An 18375-nucleotide genomic window follows, 5' to 3' on the forward strand; every position below is an offset into this window, starting at 1 on the left:
ATGTTCCACTATGATGGGGATGCAGTTGCATGGATCAGCAAAGAAGATGTGAAGGAATTTCTACGTGGTGCAAAGCTTAACATTTCCCTCATTCAAACATTCATGAGGTACTTCAATGCCCACATAATCTACACTTTTTTCAAGTTATTCAAATTTATGGTGATTATCCTACATGTGATTAATTATTCAATGTTCATGCACGCAAAGCACTACAGGAGCACTTAATTGAAACTGATTCTCCTTGTAAAGATGGATGGTTATGCCCCGAGCAGTTATCCACTACTAGAATAATAGGCAACCCCCATGATGTGTTGTTATATGTTGAGAAAAGTGTCAGGGAATCAGCCCGTGCGGGAGACAAGTTCATATTCGCACCATGTTATAAAGAGTAAGTCTAACCATGTCAAATTCAATCGATTTGGCCTCATTATATGTTGACTCCTAAATATTAATTTGCTTGTATATTGTGAACTTATTTAGGGAGCATTGGAGCGTCATGGTGATTTGTAATTCCAATAACACAATTTATCACCTTGATTCAGCTTGTTCATCGGAGAAGTGGCTTGTGAAGTCTATATTGCAAAAGTAAATATATATAGCTACCTAGTGATGATTATTGCTAATAAAAACTAATTTAGTAGTCATACAACTAATCAAATTTGAATGTAATTTATTTAATACAGGGTTATGAAGAAGATACATTGTCGTGCTCCAAAGGGTCCAACATGGAAGTCACCGTTGGTAATTTAAATGATATTGTGATTATCTTCAAAATCTATGTTAGTAAACATTTACTAATTTCCTTTGCATGTTTCACTAATGTGATTTGTTTGTCATATTCTAGTGTGCACAACAAGAAAATGGACTTGAGTGTGCTTTGTATATGATGAGATTCATGCTTGACATTGTGACTCATTGTACGGACACTCAACAGCTTGATGAGGTAAGTCCTAAAACTTAATAAAATGCTATATTGATGTGATTTCTAGGCTAGACACCTAATATTACCCAACATTGACATGTTATGAGAAATAAAAAGGTCATTTGACAAGAAAGGTAGAAAATGGGTTGAATAGAAGTCATTTGGGCCATATTTGGGCCATTTTGTGTTAATATGCTCTTCTGATGTGATTTCTTTCCTTATACACTTATAACTAGATAATATTGACATGTTATGAGATAAATAAAGTTCATTTAATAAGAAATGTATGAAATGGGCAAAGTAAAGTCATATAGGCCATATTCGGGCCATTTTGAGTAAAAAGCGTCTTAAACCTTAATAAAATGCTCTTTTGATTCAATTTTAGGGCTTAGACACATAAAACTAGGTGTCATTGGAATGATATGCAAAAACCAGATGTGTATTGGCATGATGATGGGTACTTTATTATCAATATGTGTTCTAGTGATGATAGAGATACTATACTTTGTTCTGGTCCTCATATGATTTTTGGGAAGCCTGCAATAGTGAAGCCTTGGTGCCCCGATTTTGATTTTCATTCTGAAATTCTTAGAACTATTCCTCTTTGGGTTAAATTCCCTAATCTCCCACTTAATTGTTGGGGATCTCACACTCTTAGTCGCCTTGGTAGTTTGCTTGGAGTGCCAATTTGTGCTGATGAGTGTACTACTAGACAGCTTAGAGTGTCTTTTGCTAGGGTTCTGATTGAGATTGATGTTAAAAAACCTATGCCAACCTCTGTGTGGGTTGAGAGTCCTTCAAAGGAATTATTGGAGATCAGGGTGGTGTATGATTGGGCTCCTTCTTTTTTCTCTAAGTGTAACAAGATTGGTCATGATTGCTATGTTAAGCCTCCTTTGCCTAAGCAGGCTTCTAAGCAATCGGCTCCTGTTCCTCCTAAGCAAAAGCAAGTTTGGGCTCCTAAGCCTACCCATGTTCCTGCTTCTACTGCTGCTGTTGATGTTGGGGTTTCTGTTCATGGTCAATCTATTATTACTCCACAGGTTCATACCTCTAAGAATTCAGATGAGGGTTGGAGAATAGTAGGGAGGAAAACAAAAAGTCAGCAAACTAGAGTTCATCATCCTGCTTCTACCTCTAATGCCTTTGTTGCTTTGTTTGCAAATGAAATGGATGGTGCAGGTGGTTTCACTATAAATCCAAGCGGGGGTGAGGTTAATCCCCCTTTTGTGTCATGATTTACTCTGTTTGGAATGTTAGGGGCCTGAATGACCCTGGCAAAGTTGCCTCTGTAAGGAGGTTGCTTCACTCTCATTCAGTTGATGTTATTGGATTGCTTGAAACAAAAATCAAATTGAAAAACGTTCTCACTTATCAGAAGAAGTTTGGCTCTTCTTGGCTTTGGTTGTGTAATTATGATCATTCTCCCAAAAGGAGGATTTGGCTTGGTTGGAATGTGGATAGAGTAACTATTAATGTCTTGAAGATTCATGAACAGTTCTTCATTGTACTGTTTCTTCTAAGGATCTCTCTACTCAAATTTATCTCACTGTTGTCTATGGTCTTCACTCCATTCATGATAGGCTTTCTTTGTGGGAGGGGCTCAGAAGCATCTCTATCCAGCATTCTCCTTGGCTTTGTGTTGGTGATTATAACTCTGTTCTTCATGCTTCTGATAGGCTCCATGGTGCTGATGTTACTGATTATGAGACTAGAGACTTTCAGAATTTGGTTGATGATTTGGATCTCACTAAGCTCAAAAGCAAGGGTCCTTCTACTCTTGGTCTAATAAGGCTCATACTGGCCCTAAAACGTTCTCTAGACTTGATAGAGCCTTTGGTAATCAAGCTTGGTTAGCTTCTCATGGGCATGTGGAGACTGTTTATCTCCCTCCTTCTTTATCTGATCATAGTCCAGTTTTGCTGGATATTTGCTCTGGCCCTGTTGGGAAAGGTAGACCTTTCCGATTTCTAAACTGTATTGCTGATCATCCTGATTTTCTTGATACTATTTCACGAGCTTGGGGCTCTGGTAGTTCTGTTTGGCAGAAGCTCAATTCTGTGAAGTCTAGTATCAAATCTCTTACTAGCAAGCAGTTTGGTAACATTGAGGGAAAGATTGACCAGGCTAATGTTGAGCTTTCTAGAATTCAAACCTTAATGGCTCAGAACCCTGATGATTTGGAGTTATATGCTAAAGAATCTGATGCTATTAAGGTTGTCAAGCACTTGAACGATATTCAGGAAAGCATCTTCAAGCAAAAATCTAGGATTAATTGGGTTAAGCTTGGAGATGGCAATTCTCACTACTTCTTTTCTGTGATGAAGGCTAGGCAAGCAAGGAATAGAATTGACTCTATTTTTTATTCTAATCAGGTGTTGCTCAAGGACCCAGATGCCATTTCTCATGAAATTATCTCTTTCTATAAGTCTCTTTTAGGGACACAGACTCCTTGGCTCCCTGCTGTTGACCTTGTTACTATGCGGAGGGGTAAGCAGCTTAGCTCCGCTGCTCAGAGCTACCTCATTAGGCCTATTTCTCATGCTGAAATTGATGTCGCCCTTAAGGGAATTGATAACACTAAAGCTCCTGGTATTGATGGCTTTAACTCCTTTTTCTTTAAGAGAGCTTGGCATATTGTGAAAGATGATATTTATGCAAGTGTTATTGATTTCTTTAATAATTGGATCTTGCCTAGGCAATGGAATTGCACAACTATTACTTTGGTCCCTAAAGTCCTCTCTGCTTCTAATGTTAAGGATTTTAGACCTATAGCCTGTTGTACTGTGGTCTATAAGCTCATTTCTAAAATCATAACTGCTAGGCTTGCTGCTGTCATTGGTGAGGTGATTGATGATGCTCAGGCAGGGTTCATTCCTGACAAGCACATTGGTGACAATATTCTTCTTGCAACTGAATTGATCAAAGGCTATGATCACAAATTTATCTCTCCCAGGTGTATGGTTAAGGTTGATTTGAAGAAAGCCTATGCTTCGGTTGAGTGGGGATTCTTGATCACTGTCATGCAGGAGCTTGGTTTCCTTCAGAGATTTGTTGATTGGATCTGGAATTGTCTTACTTCTGTCTCTTACTCTATTCTTATTAATGGTTTTCCTGCCCCCCCCCCTTTGAAGCTAAGAAAGGGTTAAGACAAGGTGATCTTATGTCTCCCTTTCTCTTTGCTATTGGTATGGAATACCTCTCCAGATGCCTTGATGAGCTTAGGTTATCTCCTGACTTTAACTTTCACCCTAGATGTGAAAAGTTAAACCTAACTCACATGATGTTTGCTGATGACTTATTGATGTTTTCTCGAGCTGATAGTGTTTCTGTTAAACTTCTCTTCCAAGCCTTCTCGAAATTCTCGGGTGCCTCTGGGCTTTCTGCTAATCTTGATAAAAGTGAAGTCTACTTTGGAGGAGTCTCTGTTGATGTTTAGAATGAGTTGAGAGAGCTTCTTGGTGTTTCTCAAGGCTCCTTTGCTTTTAGGTATCTTGGGGTCCCTCTCTCTTCAAAGAAGCTTACTATTGCTCAATGTAGGCCTTTGGTGGAGAGAGTCACTACTAGAATTCAAGGATGGATGGCTAAACACTTGTCCTATGCTGGGAGGCTTCAATTGGTGAAGAGTGTGTTGTTTGGTATCCAGACTTATTAGGCTCAAATTTTTATTCTTCCGAAGAAAATTCTGAAAGAGATTGAGGCTAGGTTCAGATGCTTTCTTTGGACTGGTTCCTCTGCTCCTGCTAAGAAGTCTTTGGTTGCTTGGAATAATGTCTGTCTTCCTAAAGTTTGTGGTGGCTGGAACCTGCTTTCTCTTCCTGAGTGGAATAAAGCAGCTGTCACTAAGTTACTTTGGGATATTGCTCATAAGGCTGATAATCTTTGGGTTAAGTGGGTTCATATCTACTATTTCAAGCATAAAGATTGTTGGACCACCCCTACCCCTGCTAGATGCTCCTGGTTCTTGAAGAAGATTTTGAGTTGTAGAGATATTGTGAATGATCAAGGGGGATGGGATGGTTTCGTTCAGGGCAACAAGTTGAAAATCAAGAAGCTTTATGCTGCTATTAGGCCTCAAGTGCCTAAAGTTCCTTGGAAGAGAGTTACTTGCCATAATTTAGCAACTCCCAAAAGTGTTTTCATCTTGTGGCTAGCTTTATGGAATAGGCTTGTCACTAAGGATAGGTTGCTTCAATGGCACATCTCTTGTGATCCAAAGTGTTTCCTTTGTTTGAATGGCAATGAAAGTGTTCAACATCTATTTTTTGATTGTGATTTCTCTAGGAAGGTTTGGAGTAAGGTTTTGGGGATCTTACGTGTTTCCAAGCCTGTTCAGCAGTTTAGTGATGAGATTGATTGGATGAAGAAAATCTGCAGAAGTTCCAGATTAAAGAATAAAGTGATCCAGGTGGCCTTCACTGAAACAGTTTATGGTATTTGGATTCAAAGGAATGCAGTTCTCTTTACTGGTTGTTGCAAATTAGTTGATGCCCTTGTTCGGGATATTGTCTTTCACTTAGTTTGTAGAATCCCGGCGGGAAGCAAATATTTGATTGTCTAGGCTTGTCTCGGGCTCCTTGTGTGTGTGTTCTGGTTTCTTTCTTTTTCAGTTGAGGTTCCCGTTGTTTTTTGTTTTGTTTGCTGTTCTTTTTATGCTGGTTTTTGCTATTTGCTTGTTATCTTTGTGCTTTTGGTGCTGTGTTCTACTGAGTGTTCTGCTGTGCACTGCTAAGCATTGCTGTCTTGCTGCTGCTTTGCTGGTTTTGCTTCTGCTTTGCTGTTCTGGTGCTGTTGTTGTTGCTGCAGTGTGCTGCTGTTGTCTGGTTGTGTTGCTTGCTGTTGGTGCTCTGTTGTCTGCCCTGCTGTTCTATTTTTATGCTGCTGCTCTGATCTGCTCAATGCTTTGCTGCCTTGCTGTCTGCTTTTGTTGCTGGGTGTTCTGCTGTGTTTTGTTGTGTGCTGCTGGTTTGCTACTGCAGTGCTGGGTGTGCCTCTGCTCTGATGTTCTGGTGCTGTTGTTGTTGCTGCAGTGTGCTGCTGCAGGCTTTGGGTGGTGTTTGTTATTGGTGCTCCTCTTTCTTCTGCTGCTGTACTGCTGGTTTGCAGCTTCTGCACTGATCTTTGCCCTGCTTTGCCTAGCTGCTGGTGTTGTGCTCTGCTGTTGGTGCTGATTTGCAGTTATCCGATGCTTTGTGCTTTGTTTTTTTTTTTGCTGTTGGTGCTAGCTTTGGTTATTTTATTGCTGTCTTTTTGTTGTATTCGTTTTCTTGTCAGTTTGCAGGCTTGTTTGCTCCTGACTGTTGGTTTTGGTAACTTTTGGGTGTTTGGTTTTGTTGTTTTTCTGGTTGTTTGTTGTCTGGTCCTGGTTTCCGGAACCCTTCCTAGAAGGTGGCCAGAAATCTGATCATATTGGGGAGAGGGGGCATAATCAAGCAAACGAGATTCATCATCAACAATAGGAGATAGAGAGTTGAAATCACTTGTACTAGGTTCACAAATAGGATCACAAGACAAATCATGGGGATGCATGCCACTAATAAAACTATTATCACATTGACAATCAAAATTAGCAACATTACATGCCCTATTGCGTACTTCCTTAGCAAACCGTACAAAAAAGCTCCAAGCACTATGAACCGATAATGCTTGAAATTCGCCATTAAACCTACTTTCAACTTCATATCTCGTTTGTTCATTCATTCCATAGTAACAAATCTCACAAGCTTCACAAGGATTACAACCATTATAGTTCAAAAACCCCACAAGTCTATGGAAGTAGACACAAAAAGGCTCATCATCATATTGAGGAAAAGAAAAATGTGCCATTTTTCAAAAACAAAACAAAGAGAACAAAAATAAATCAAAAGAAATATATACAATGGACTAGTCTCAATAAGATAACATAACGGTAATGCGGCGCCAATTTTACAAGGGAATAAACGCGTCGTCAATTGTCTATCCCTAGATCAAATACAATTTATACAACCTAAACAAACCTAATACGAGTATAAGGCAAGCATAGGGGTCGAACCACAGAGAACGGTAAACACCACCAAATGTTATCGACAATTAAGCTAGTCCGGAATAGGGGATAAATAAACTAAAGTCTAAAAATGCTAAAACAAGAAATAAAACATTAAGGAACCAAGGGAAATGGGTAGGTGAAGATGTCACTTGATCATGCAATAACACGGAAGCAAAGCAATGGTAAACTAAGCATGCATGAATATCGAAGTAAAGGGTCCAATCTAGTCGCCTTCCGGGGTCAATTGGCTTCTCCTAACATAGCCTTTATGTTTCCACATTAGAACCATATACTAGGAGGTACTATTAAATAACAATCGATAGTAATGAATCTCAACTAAGTCAACTTCCGTTACTTGTTAGTAAAGACTCATCTTTGATCAACTAACAATGTGCACTTGCAAAAAAGACCAAAGAATATCAAGCATGCAAAGACTTTAATCACCATTAACATAACCCCAACATTAAAAGCATGAACAATTAGCAACTACACCATCCCCACACCCTTGGCTAGATGACTACTCACAAATCATGTTGAAAAAAATATCAATCATCAAATCAATAAGCATCAACATGATTAATAAGCAAAGAAGAAAAATAAAAGCAAATAAACAAAATAAAAAACAAAGGTAAAGAGAAAGAGTAAAAAATTGCTCATTAACTGAAGATGAAGGTCTACAAAGGATTGAACAAGCTCCTTCTTCAAAATCCAAGTTCATTAATGAAGAAAACCTCACTTTCTCTCTCTACCAATGAAGACTAACCCTAACCTAACCTAAAACTAAAACTAATTAGAGAGAAGAATAGATAGTTATTGAATTTTTTACTAATTACCCCAAAAATTGGGTATTTATACTAAGCTAGCCAAAGTAAGAAAAATAAAAGAAGGAAAATAAAATAAAGAAAGAAAAGGAAAATAAAAAGAAAATAAACCCACAAATCCCCACCAAACCATCAGCTACCCCATTCCCCTTTCTTCTTCGAAATTGGCTGCTTCAATAATGGGTTTTAATCCCATGCTTTGCATCTCACCAAATCAAACTAACAACCATCATCATCAAATCACAACCGCTCATCATCATTGAAAATCGGCATCAAGCAAACACCACCGTTCGATCCTCATTAAAAGCCATGTGCATAGCTCGTGAAGCATGGGCTGGTGCGGCCGAACTACGGGGTTGGTTTGGTCGAACCATGGGTATGTTCGACCACTCCTCTTCGAATAACAAAACCCACAAAGTCTCTGACTCGAATTTCGATCGAACCACAAACGGTATGCTCGAACTTGATTGATATTCAATTTGTTCTGATTTGCTTAATTGAGGGGCCGAATTGCTTGTGCGAATTGGTGGTTTGATGTGGCGCAAATTGCTGCTGCTGGTTGTTGTTGTTGTTGCGAGTGGAAACAGAGGAAGGTGGCGGAGGTTGGTTGCGCAATGTTGCTGCTGTTGGTGCTAATGGAGGTGCGCTGGTGGTTTGTGATGTTGGGGTTTGGCAGGCTGCTGTGTGGGTGAGCGGGCAGGGGAGTTAATTGGTGGCTGTTGCGAGGTGAGGGTGGCTGTAAATTGGTGGTTGAAGGTTGGACTGGTGGCGTTGCGGGGTGATTGCTGGAGGTATGGTTGTTGTTGTGGCTGTTGGTGGTGTTGCGGGCTGCTCTGGTTTTGGGGTTAGGGCTGCTCGTGAAGGTGATGCTTGCGGGGTTGATTGTTGCGCTGCTGGTGGTGTTAATGGAAGGTGTTCAGGTGGTGTATTGGTTGCGGCAGCTGTGCGATGGTGTGAGGGTGGTTGCTGTTGGTTTGTGGGAACGGTGGGCTGTTGTGACTGGTGGTTTGCGTGGTCAGGTTATGTTGCTGTTGGTGTTGGTGGAGCAGGGGATGTGCGGTGTTCAGGTTGTGTTGCTGTTGGTGGAGCAGGGGATGTAGCTGTGTTTTGGTGTGTTGTAGGATAATGAAGGAGATGGGGTGAAGGATAGGAGGCAACAACTTGGGTTGGTTCAAGTTTTGCGCCTCGAACCTTGGACCTCCGAACACGAACATGACCTTGAAACCCGGGACACCTACAACCAAAAACACGAGGGTATTACTAAGAGATAAAATAAAATAAAATAAAATAAAATAAAGTAAAATAAAGTAAAATAAAATAAGATAAATAACACTAAACTAATAAAAATTAAATAAAACTATACAAGTAAAGAAAGTGAAATAAAATGGACTCAAAACCAATTAAAATAAATAAAAGTAAATTAGAATACTTTCAAGGGAAAAATAAAGAACGAAATATAACAAATCAAAAGCAAATAAAATACGAAAATAAACTAAAAACTACGAAAAGAACTAAAACACGACAAAATTACCAAAATAAACTAGAAACTTTATTAAAGAGAAAGAAAGGAAAATAAGATAAAATAAACACGAAAATGACTCTAAAACTACTCCCTAAGAGTGACATAAATGTCACTCATCAGTTATGAGAATTAAAAAGGTGATTTGACAAGAAAGGTAGAAAATAGGCTGAATAGAAGTCATATGGGCCATATGTGGGCCATTTTGTGTTAATATGCTCTTTTGATGTGATTTCTTTCCTTATAAACCTATAACTAGATAATATTGACATGTTATGAGATAAGTAAAGTTCATTTAATAAGAAATGTAGGAAATGCGCAAAGTAAAGTCATATAGGCCATATTTGAGCCATTTTGAGTAAAAAGCGTCTTAAACCTTAATAAAATGCTCTTTTGATTCAATTTTAGGGCTTAGACACATTAAAATAGGTGTCATTGACATGTTATGAGAAAGAAATAGTTCATTTGATAAGTAATGTAGGAAATGGGCTACATAGAAGTCATATAGGTAATATTTGATAAAATACATATTATTTTGCCTAATTAATTAATTCAAACATAATTTTTTTGTATTTCAAGTTTTGCAAGGTCCAAAAGGATGGTCCGTTGACAATCAAGGAACTTAATGAAGTTCGTGATATGTTGGCGTCTTTTATCACCTTCAACATGTAAATGACATTTTAATTGTAAATTTATGTTAACTTTTGAACTATATTCTTATTCATTATATATTTAATTACTATCATTTGTATATATATATATATAATTTTTTTTTATTGTATTGCGTTTGGGAATATTTATATCTATATATATATATATATATATATATATATATATATGAATTCTTGTTTTTAATATTATTTTTGTATCTTATTATAATATTTAATAATATTGTTATTATTAGTAATTATAATAATAATATTATTAATTATTTTATTTAATATTATTGCTGGAATTACAGGTTATTATTATTGCTGAAAACAGGGTTTTTTTAAAAAAATATTATTGCAAGAAAAATGGAAAAAAAAATATTGATTAAAAAGGCACCGGTTAATCGGTGCCAAAACTAGCTACCACAAAAAAAAGGCGGGAGACTATTTTAGGCACCGGTTAACCGGTGGCCAAAATAGTTAAAGGCACTGGTTAACCGGTGCCAAAACAAGTATAGGGCACAGGTTTTGAACCGGTGCTAAAAGGGGGGTATTTGGCACCCCCCACATAGTAAGCGGTTCAAACCGGTGCCTTAGACCGGGTTTGAATCGCTGCCAAAGGCTATTTTTTACCTAGTGCTACTGCGGACTACCTTGAGAAGGCAATGATGGAAGCCAAGCGAGACTTTGACTATAACCTGGATGATGAGGAGGAGGATGAGCACTAGGAAAGTGAAGCTCGTGAGAGTCAAGGGGAAAATTGTTAGGGTGTTTTTGTCCCTCAGGAGAGTTACAACACGAAGACTGATCCGGGGTGAGCTGTACCTGCAAAACAAACGGAGACACCAGTTGGGTGGTGCTCCGCCTCCGATGCACAAGTTAGAAACTTGAAGGGAGAAAAAAGGTGCGGAAATTTAGGTAGGGATCTGCTCAGATTCCAAGCTCAGGATGTCTCTACCAAAGAGTAAGTGTGCAATAAATGATAAAAAACGTGCCCTCAAAATGAGGGACATCTCCCTATTTATAGGGTCTTTGGGAATTGTGCCCTTGGTTAGGTTACTAAACCCTAATCATTGGTGGGTTGCACCATTTGGCGGCATTCTCGGGATTTGGGCCTGAAGGCCGCCTTTTCCCTTGATTTAGGGAATGACATGTGTCGAGCAGGGATTGGTCCATTTTAGACCAATCTGGGGCTGACACGTGTCACCTTCTGATTGGGCCACGTGGCAGCTCCGCCTCCATGGACCAAAGCGAGGGGGAGACGGAGAGTGACAGCTCCGCCTCTACCTCCGAGAGCAGCAATGACTTGCCTCCTCTTCCGGATAGCGAGGAGGAAGAAAGGAAAAAGTGGAGTGAGAAGGACGATCCCTTTGGCATCCACGTCTCCTCCAAGGACCGAATCCAGATGGGGGAGAACTTAGAGCATTTTAAGAGAATGCACCCGCTAGGAGACGGGTATAAGATCCGGGTGCCGCCTGAGCTGGGCAACATCGCCTGGGGGGATGATCAAGAGAACTCCAACAGCTATTTTGACTGTTATGAGGCGGCGTTCAAAGCCGTTCTTCGCTTCCCCCTTCACCAGGCGGTGAAGGCAATTTTGAGAGGCAACGGCCTTGGGGTCTGGCAACTTACCCCCAACTCCTGGACCAACATTCTGGGGTATATTTCCGCCTGCGAGTTCCAGGGGCTTAACCCTGTCTGGGAGGCTTTTGCAAGCATGCACTATCTTAGCAGAAGCCCAGGCGGCTGGAGGGCGTGGTACACTCTAACCACACAGCCGCAATATATGATGACCTTGGACAAGGTTTCAAAGTTCGATGGCTGGAAGCACAGGTTCTACCTGATGTCAGCCCCAACCAGACGGGAAAATTATGAATTCCGTCTGTACAATAAGAAGCCCGACTTGTTGGGCAGGAAGTGCGCTCTTCCCCGGATCCCAGAGGAAGATTTTGACAAAATAATTGAGGAAGACTTTCGGCCTCACAGACGCAACTCTGTCAACCGGGGAAACAATAAAAGTCCCCAAAAATTGGATCCCCAAGAGCGCCTGGTTCAGGGATGAGTGTTTTCTAGCCGCCTGCGGGCTAGGGCACATGTTTACAAAACATATGCGCCTGAGTTTATATCGTCTGTAGTATTTTTCTATCGAAATTGATTCAAGATATTAACCAATTTCTTTCTTTTTGCAGAAGAAGCTCTAAAAATGCTGCAGTCGGAGAAAACTCCTAAACGGTCTTCTGCAACCATCCGCAAAGATCTTGCGGAGAAAGCTGCGGCAGAGCTCAGGGCCAAGGTAACAAACGCCTGACCCTTTCATACGTTGACCCTTTAAAATCATTTTCCCGGATGCTATCCTTAACTTTGGTTATTTTTTTCAGGGAGGAGAGGTTGGAAAGTCGTTTGAGAAGCAACTCAAACGGGCTAGGGAGGAGAACCCTGCCGTTCTTAACAAGATAAAAAAATCCACCTCTTCATCAACTCCTGGTGCCTCAACCGGGGCTAAGACGATGCGGATATCGGGGCGACTCGAGAAGGTAGGCGGCAGCGTGTGCCTTGATCTTGTCAAACCCTTATCAGCAGCTGCGGGGTTCACCATGCCTGCAAGCGGTTCCCGCTTGGCCGGCTCTGAAGGTAAGAACCCTTTTGAATCCCCGCTTGAGCTGGGGTGGCCTTTACGGGTGAAATACCACTCCCAACAGACGTCATCCTCAGACGGTCGGCAACAGATAGGTGCTGCCTTGGTTTCGCACTCATCACGTATTGATTGTGGTGCAGATCAATCTCCCCGCTGGCCAGACGTCCAGAAGCACGCCAAGGCCATGCTAGAAGTCGTCCGGAAGGGGGATAAGGACAATATCCCTGGGATAGAGACGTTCAATCTTGAACGCATTCTATCCCTTCTGGCTGAGGTAAGAAACTTGTCAATTTAATTTTATTTTTTTTTTGTCTTATCCTGCCTGCCATACTCATGCCGCCTGACTTTTTGCAGGCCATGCTGCGGGTGGACGGGCTCAAGCGTCCTTATTCCCGTAAACGGGAAGAGATAAAAAGGGCCAAGAAGTCCGCCATAGACGCTGATAATATTGCTTTACACTCGACTATCGTAAATGAACTTGAAACTAAAGCAATAATTATGACACAGGCGTCTAAAATCCAGCAGCTGGAGCTAGATCTGAAGGCGGCCGACCAACGGGCTACAGATGCTGAGACGGCCAAGAAGGGGGTGGAGGAGGCCCAGAAGAAGGCGGACGAGAGCGCCAAAAAGGCTGATGAGGCGCTTAAGAAAGCCCAGGCGGACCTTGGCAAACTAAAGACCAAGGTTGAGAGGTTGGAGAAGGATGCTGCTCAAGCTCAGAAAAACTTTGCAGCAACCCTGGAGGTGGAACAAAACCGCCTTGTTGCTGAGAGTGATGCTGACAACGATGCCCGTATGAAGATTGACTGGGCCGCCTTGTACCCAAACGCTGATTATAGCATCTGGCACTGGCGCACAGCTATGCCGAGTACGTGGTGTACTTGAGAGAACAAGGCGAGCCAGAGCCTGCCTCTTTCGAAGCCTGGGTCAGCTCCAACAATGAGCCGTCCGCGCCTGATCTTCCTGGTCCTGGTGAAGCACAAGAGATACCCTTAGATGGTGAAGAGGAGGGGGAGGACTAGGAGGCTTCGTCTGCAGGCCAGAAGTGACCCCTCAGCGGCAGTATGCCAATCTTTGCTTTTTTAATTTTCTTTTTACTCAGCGGCTGTATGCCAAAACTTGCTTTTTCCGGCCTGCGTGCCGAGTATCTGTGTATTTACCGGCTGTGGAGCCGGGTTAATTAACAATTTCTTTCTCCCAGACGGGGTCCGTTTAACATTTGATCCATAACAACCGTTTGGTTGGATGGACTTTTATGAAATGCATTGACTGAGTCGGTTTTGATCATTTTGAATCTTTATTTTGTGCAAATTTTAATTTTTCATTTTTTTGCCTAACTTATCAAAAGCATGCGGCGATTTCTTGCCTAACTAGTCAATAGCCTGGCTGTCCTTGCCCCTGGACGGCTGTGTGATTGGTTTCAAGTGGAGTTGGTTGATTGGCTTGAAAACGTCTAATGCTGCAAAGAGCATGATATGTTTGTAAGTCAATCAATCACACTAGTGATTGCCCCAAACCAAGTGCACAGCCGTTTACCAATAGGCATTTTCGGTCACTACACAGACGACGTATGTCCGTCTTGGTAGAGATTTCATAGCCATTGAACTATTTTGCCCCAATTGGGGTGAGGTGCAATTTTTGGAATAAATAACCTGTGAGAACTTCAGCCGGCGACCGACTGATGCCTATGGGCATCCGGTATCTGGGAACTTATTCGTTCTTCATAGGTTATATTGGTCAGACGGCTATGAGTTAACCAATTTGGTCGTTCAATCTTTGCCGTCTGCATGGATACGTAGAACCGACAAATAGTTTGTTCTCTGCGACGATTGCACCCGGAGGGGTGTCGCCGGACGCCTTTGTCCATGTTGGGACAGGCAATTTTATAAAATGAGCAATCATCCGGCCATTTTATCCTCTGGTCTTGTTTGAGACCGGTTGCGTAGCCACTAAACGTATTTGTGCTTAGTTTCTAGTCAGTATTGAATCTACACTAAGTATCGAACTTAGTTTTTTAAGCAAACGAGTCTGTCTGGGTTTTACCCAGACGGACAGGCAAATATTTGATCATACTAAGTATCAAACTTAGTTAGGTAATTGGAGAATCCGTCTGAGTATTACCCAGGCGGATAGTTAAGCAGTTGAATAAACAAAGTATCAAACTTAAATAAACAAGGGATCCAAGCATTACCCAGGCGGATAAACAAATGTAACCTTCACTAAGTATCGAACTTAGTTAGGTAGATGGGGAATCCGCCTGGATATTACCTGGATGGATAATCAAATGATAACTCAATTTTGCAAACAAAGACTGAATCTTCATTAATTGACTCACTGTCTAAAAAAAGTTACATTCTTAGAAGTAGTACTTTTTTAGATTGTCTACATTCCAAGTTCTAGGTAGGCGCCTGCCTTCTGGAGTTTCCAGGCGGTAGGTGCTGTCCCTTACATCCTCATAGATCCGGTAGGGGCCTTCTCAATTTGGGGTTAGCTTTCCCAGCTCATTGGCCCTACCGGTTGCCTCTATTTTTCGTAACACCAAGTCGTCAACTTTCAAAGGACGCTTGTGTACTTTTTTGTTGTAGGCTCTCGTCATTCTCAGACGGTAAATCTCATGACGCAGGGCGGCATTGCCCCTGCGTTCTGGGAGTGAATCCAATGCCAGGCGCATTGCTTCCCAGTTTGCCTCTTCATCATACAGCATGACTCTAAGAGTCGGCTCGTAACGTTCGATGGGCAAGACGGCTTCAGCACCGTAAACCATGAGAAATGGGGTTTCACCGGTTGCCCCTTTTTTCCGTTGTCCGGATGGCCCATAGGACATGGATCAACTCTTCTGCCCACAAGCCACCGGCTCTTTCTATTTTCTTCTTAATTCCGTCTGAGATGAGTTTGTTGAAGGCTTCAACTTGACCGTTTGCTTGGGGCCGGCCAACAGATGCAAAATAGCTTGAGATCCCCTAATCTCCCAACCAAGTTTTTAGCTGAGGCGTCTCAAACTGAGGACCATTATCAAATACCATAGACATAGGTACCCCATACCGGGTGATAATGTTCTTCCAAACGAAGAAAATGACGTCTGAGGTCTTGATGTTTTTAACCGCCTCAGCCTCCACCCACTTGGTGAAGTAATCCACAGCCACCAAGATATAGCGCTTTTCGCCTGGAGCAGGCGTGTAAGGACCTAGAATGTCCATGCCCCATTTTGCAAACAGGATTGGGCTGTGGATGGCCGTCAGATCAGTGGCCGGACGGTGAATGAGTTTGCCAAATTTTTGGCACTTGTCACATTTCTTCACCAACTCCTTGGCGTCTGCCTCAAGAGTGGGCCAAAAGTAGTGTCGTCTGGCTCTGACAGCTAGGGACCTACCGCCTATGTGAGAGGCGCAGAGTCCCGAGTGCAAGTCTTCGAGAACTTCTTTCCCCGTTTCTGGGGTGACACACTTCAACAAAGGCTTCAGAAACCCCGCCTTGAAGAGTTCTCCATTTTTCAACTTGAATCTTGCAGCTCGCTTTTTCAGGACGGCTGCTTCCTGTGGCAAATTAGGAAGTGTTATGTCTGAGAGATAGGCCCGGATGCCATCCATCCAGGTAGAACTTCGGTCCAGAATTCCAACGGGATCCTCATAGATGCTCCTCTTTTCAAGAACTTCCTAGAAGACTGACCGAGGTGTATCATGGTAGGCGGAGGATGCCAGCTTTGACAATGCATCCGCCTGGTTGTTTTCCGACCTAGGCACCTAATTCAGCCGGAATTCCTCAAGTGCCTTGGTCTCTTCTTTGACTGCCTGAAGATATGTAATCATAGCCGGATGGGTAGCCTCATAACTTCCCTCATACTAGCTAACAACCAATTGAGAATCAGAGTAGTCGTCAATTTTCATGGCCCCTGCCGCCTTACACATGCGTATGCCGGCTAGCAGGGCTTCATATTCCGCCTCATTGTTAGAGGCCTGAAACTTGAAGCGTAGTGCATATTCAAATCTGTCTCCTTCAGGAGACTCATAAATTACGCCTGCACCACAACCGTTCTTTGTAGAGCTCCCGTCTACGTACACTTTTCAAACCTGGTCAAGGTTATCCGGAGCCACCGGACGAGTCATTTCAACAATGAAGTCGGCAAACGCCTGACCTTTCACTGCCTTTCTTGGTTAGTAAGTGATTTCAAGGCTCTGCATTCAATAGCCCATTTCAACATTTTCCCGGATGAGTCCAAGGTAGACATTGGCCGCTTGAGTGGCTGTTCCGTGTAGATCACCACCGGATGTGCCAAAAAGTAAGGCTTTAATTTTTTGAATGACATATACAAAGCAAGGCCAAATTTTTCAACCATGGGGTACCGGAGTTCAGCATTTTTAAGAACATGGCTAATGAAGTAAACCGGGAGCTGCACGCCGTCTCGCTCAGCAAGGAGAACGACACTGAGGGCATGGTCTGAGACGGCTAAATACATGTACAACGTCTCCCTAGGCAAAGGACTGACCAACCTAGGCAGAGAATGTAAATGCTCTTTCAACCTCTAGAATGTCGCCTCAGCATCATCCCCCCATTCAAATCTGGTCTTCTTCCTGATTGCTTGGAAGAAGTAGAGGCATTTGTCGCCTGACCGGCTGAGGAACCTCATCAAGGCGGCCAGACAACCGGTGAGTCTCTGAACTTCCTTGACTGAACGGGGTGACTTCATGTCAATCACCGTCTGTATCTTTTCAAGGTTAGCCTCTATCCCCCTTTGATCAATCAGGAATCCGAGAAACTTCCCAGACTCAACACCAAAGACGCATTTCTTAGGATTTAACATAACCTTATCCCGCCTGAGTGTGGTGAAGGTTTCTCGGAGATCAGCAAGGTGATCCGCCTATATCTTGGATTTGACTATCATATCATCAATGTACGCCTCCACATTCCTCCCAATCTAATTAATGAAAACCGTATTAATCATCCGTTGGAAAGTGGCAGGCGCATTTTTCAAGCCAAACGACATCACAGTATAACAGAATAGCCCCTGAACAGTGACGAAGGTCGTCTTCTCTTGATCTTTCTTCTATAGGGGTATCTAATGGAAGCCGGAGTAGGCATCCATAAAGCTCATCAAGGCGTGACCGGCTGTAGAATCGACCAAACTGTCGATCTTTGGAAGGGGGTAACTGTCCTTTGGACACGCCTTGTTGAGGTCTTTGTAATCAACACACATGCGCCAGGTCCCATTCGGTTTCTTAACAAGGACCACATTGGCCACCCAGTTGGGAAAATTACAAGGCCGAATGAACTTGGCGTCTAGCAGCTTTTTGACTTCGGCAGCTGCCGCCTGACTTCTTTCCTCGCCGTGGTTTCTTTTCTTTTGCCGGATGGGCTTCTTTTTGGGGTCCACGGCGAGTTTCTGGACAGCAAGATCCGGGCTGACGCCTGGCATCTCCTCCACTTCAAAGGAAAAAATGTCTTTGAATTCCTTCAGCAGAAGGTGCAAGCTTGCACCCAAGGTAGCATGAGCTACCGTCCCAACCTTAACAGTACGTTCTGGACGGGTGTCATCTTGAACGAGATCAATGCTTTCGCCAGCCGGTTGGGGACGGAGCTCATCTGACCGTTCACTGGTCAGTGATTGCTATTTTTTCTCTTTTTTCACCTCCACCAGGAGAGAAGCCTTTCTTTTCTTTCCGGCTGCTGATGGGGCAGGAGCTGGGTCAGCATCCTTGACGTTGTCAAGGTGTATTGGTTCCTGACCGGCTAGGGCCACGGTATCTCGGACGGCTGAGAGATAGCACTCTCGGGCCGTCTTCTGATCCCCATTCAAGGAAACAACAGA

General features: G+C 42.6%; 1 protein-coding gene across 1 annotated transcript; it reads left to right on the forward strand.

Moving 5' to 3' along the window:
- The first annotated feature begins 1344 nt into the window (after window positions 1-1344).
- Window positions 1345-2160, forward strand: LOC110703500. The gene has a single exon (XM_021881304.1). It carries the CDS (start codon window positions 1345-1347, stop codon window positions 2158-2160), a length of 816 nt encoding a protein of 271 aa, XP_021736996.1.
- Window positions 2161-18375: the final 16215 nt, after the last annotated feature.

This window comes from Chenopodium quinoa, unplaced genomic scaffold (assembly GCF_001683475.1).
Source record: "Chenopodium quinoa cultivar QQ74 unplaced genomic scaffold, ASM168347v1, whole genome shotgun sequence".
Taxonomy (NCBI): domain Eukaryota; kingdom Viridiplantae; phylum Streptophyta; class Magnoliopsida; order Caryophyllales; family Amaranthaceae; genus Chenopodium; species Chenopodium quinoa.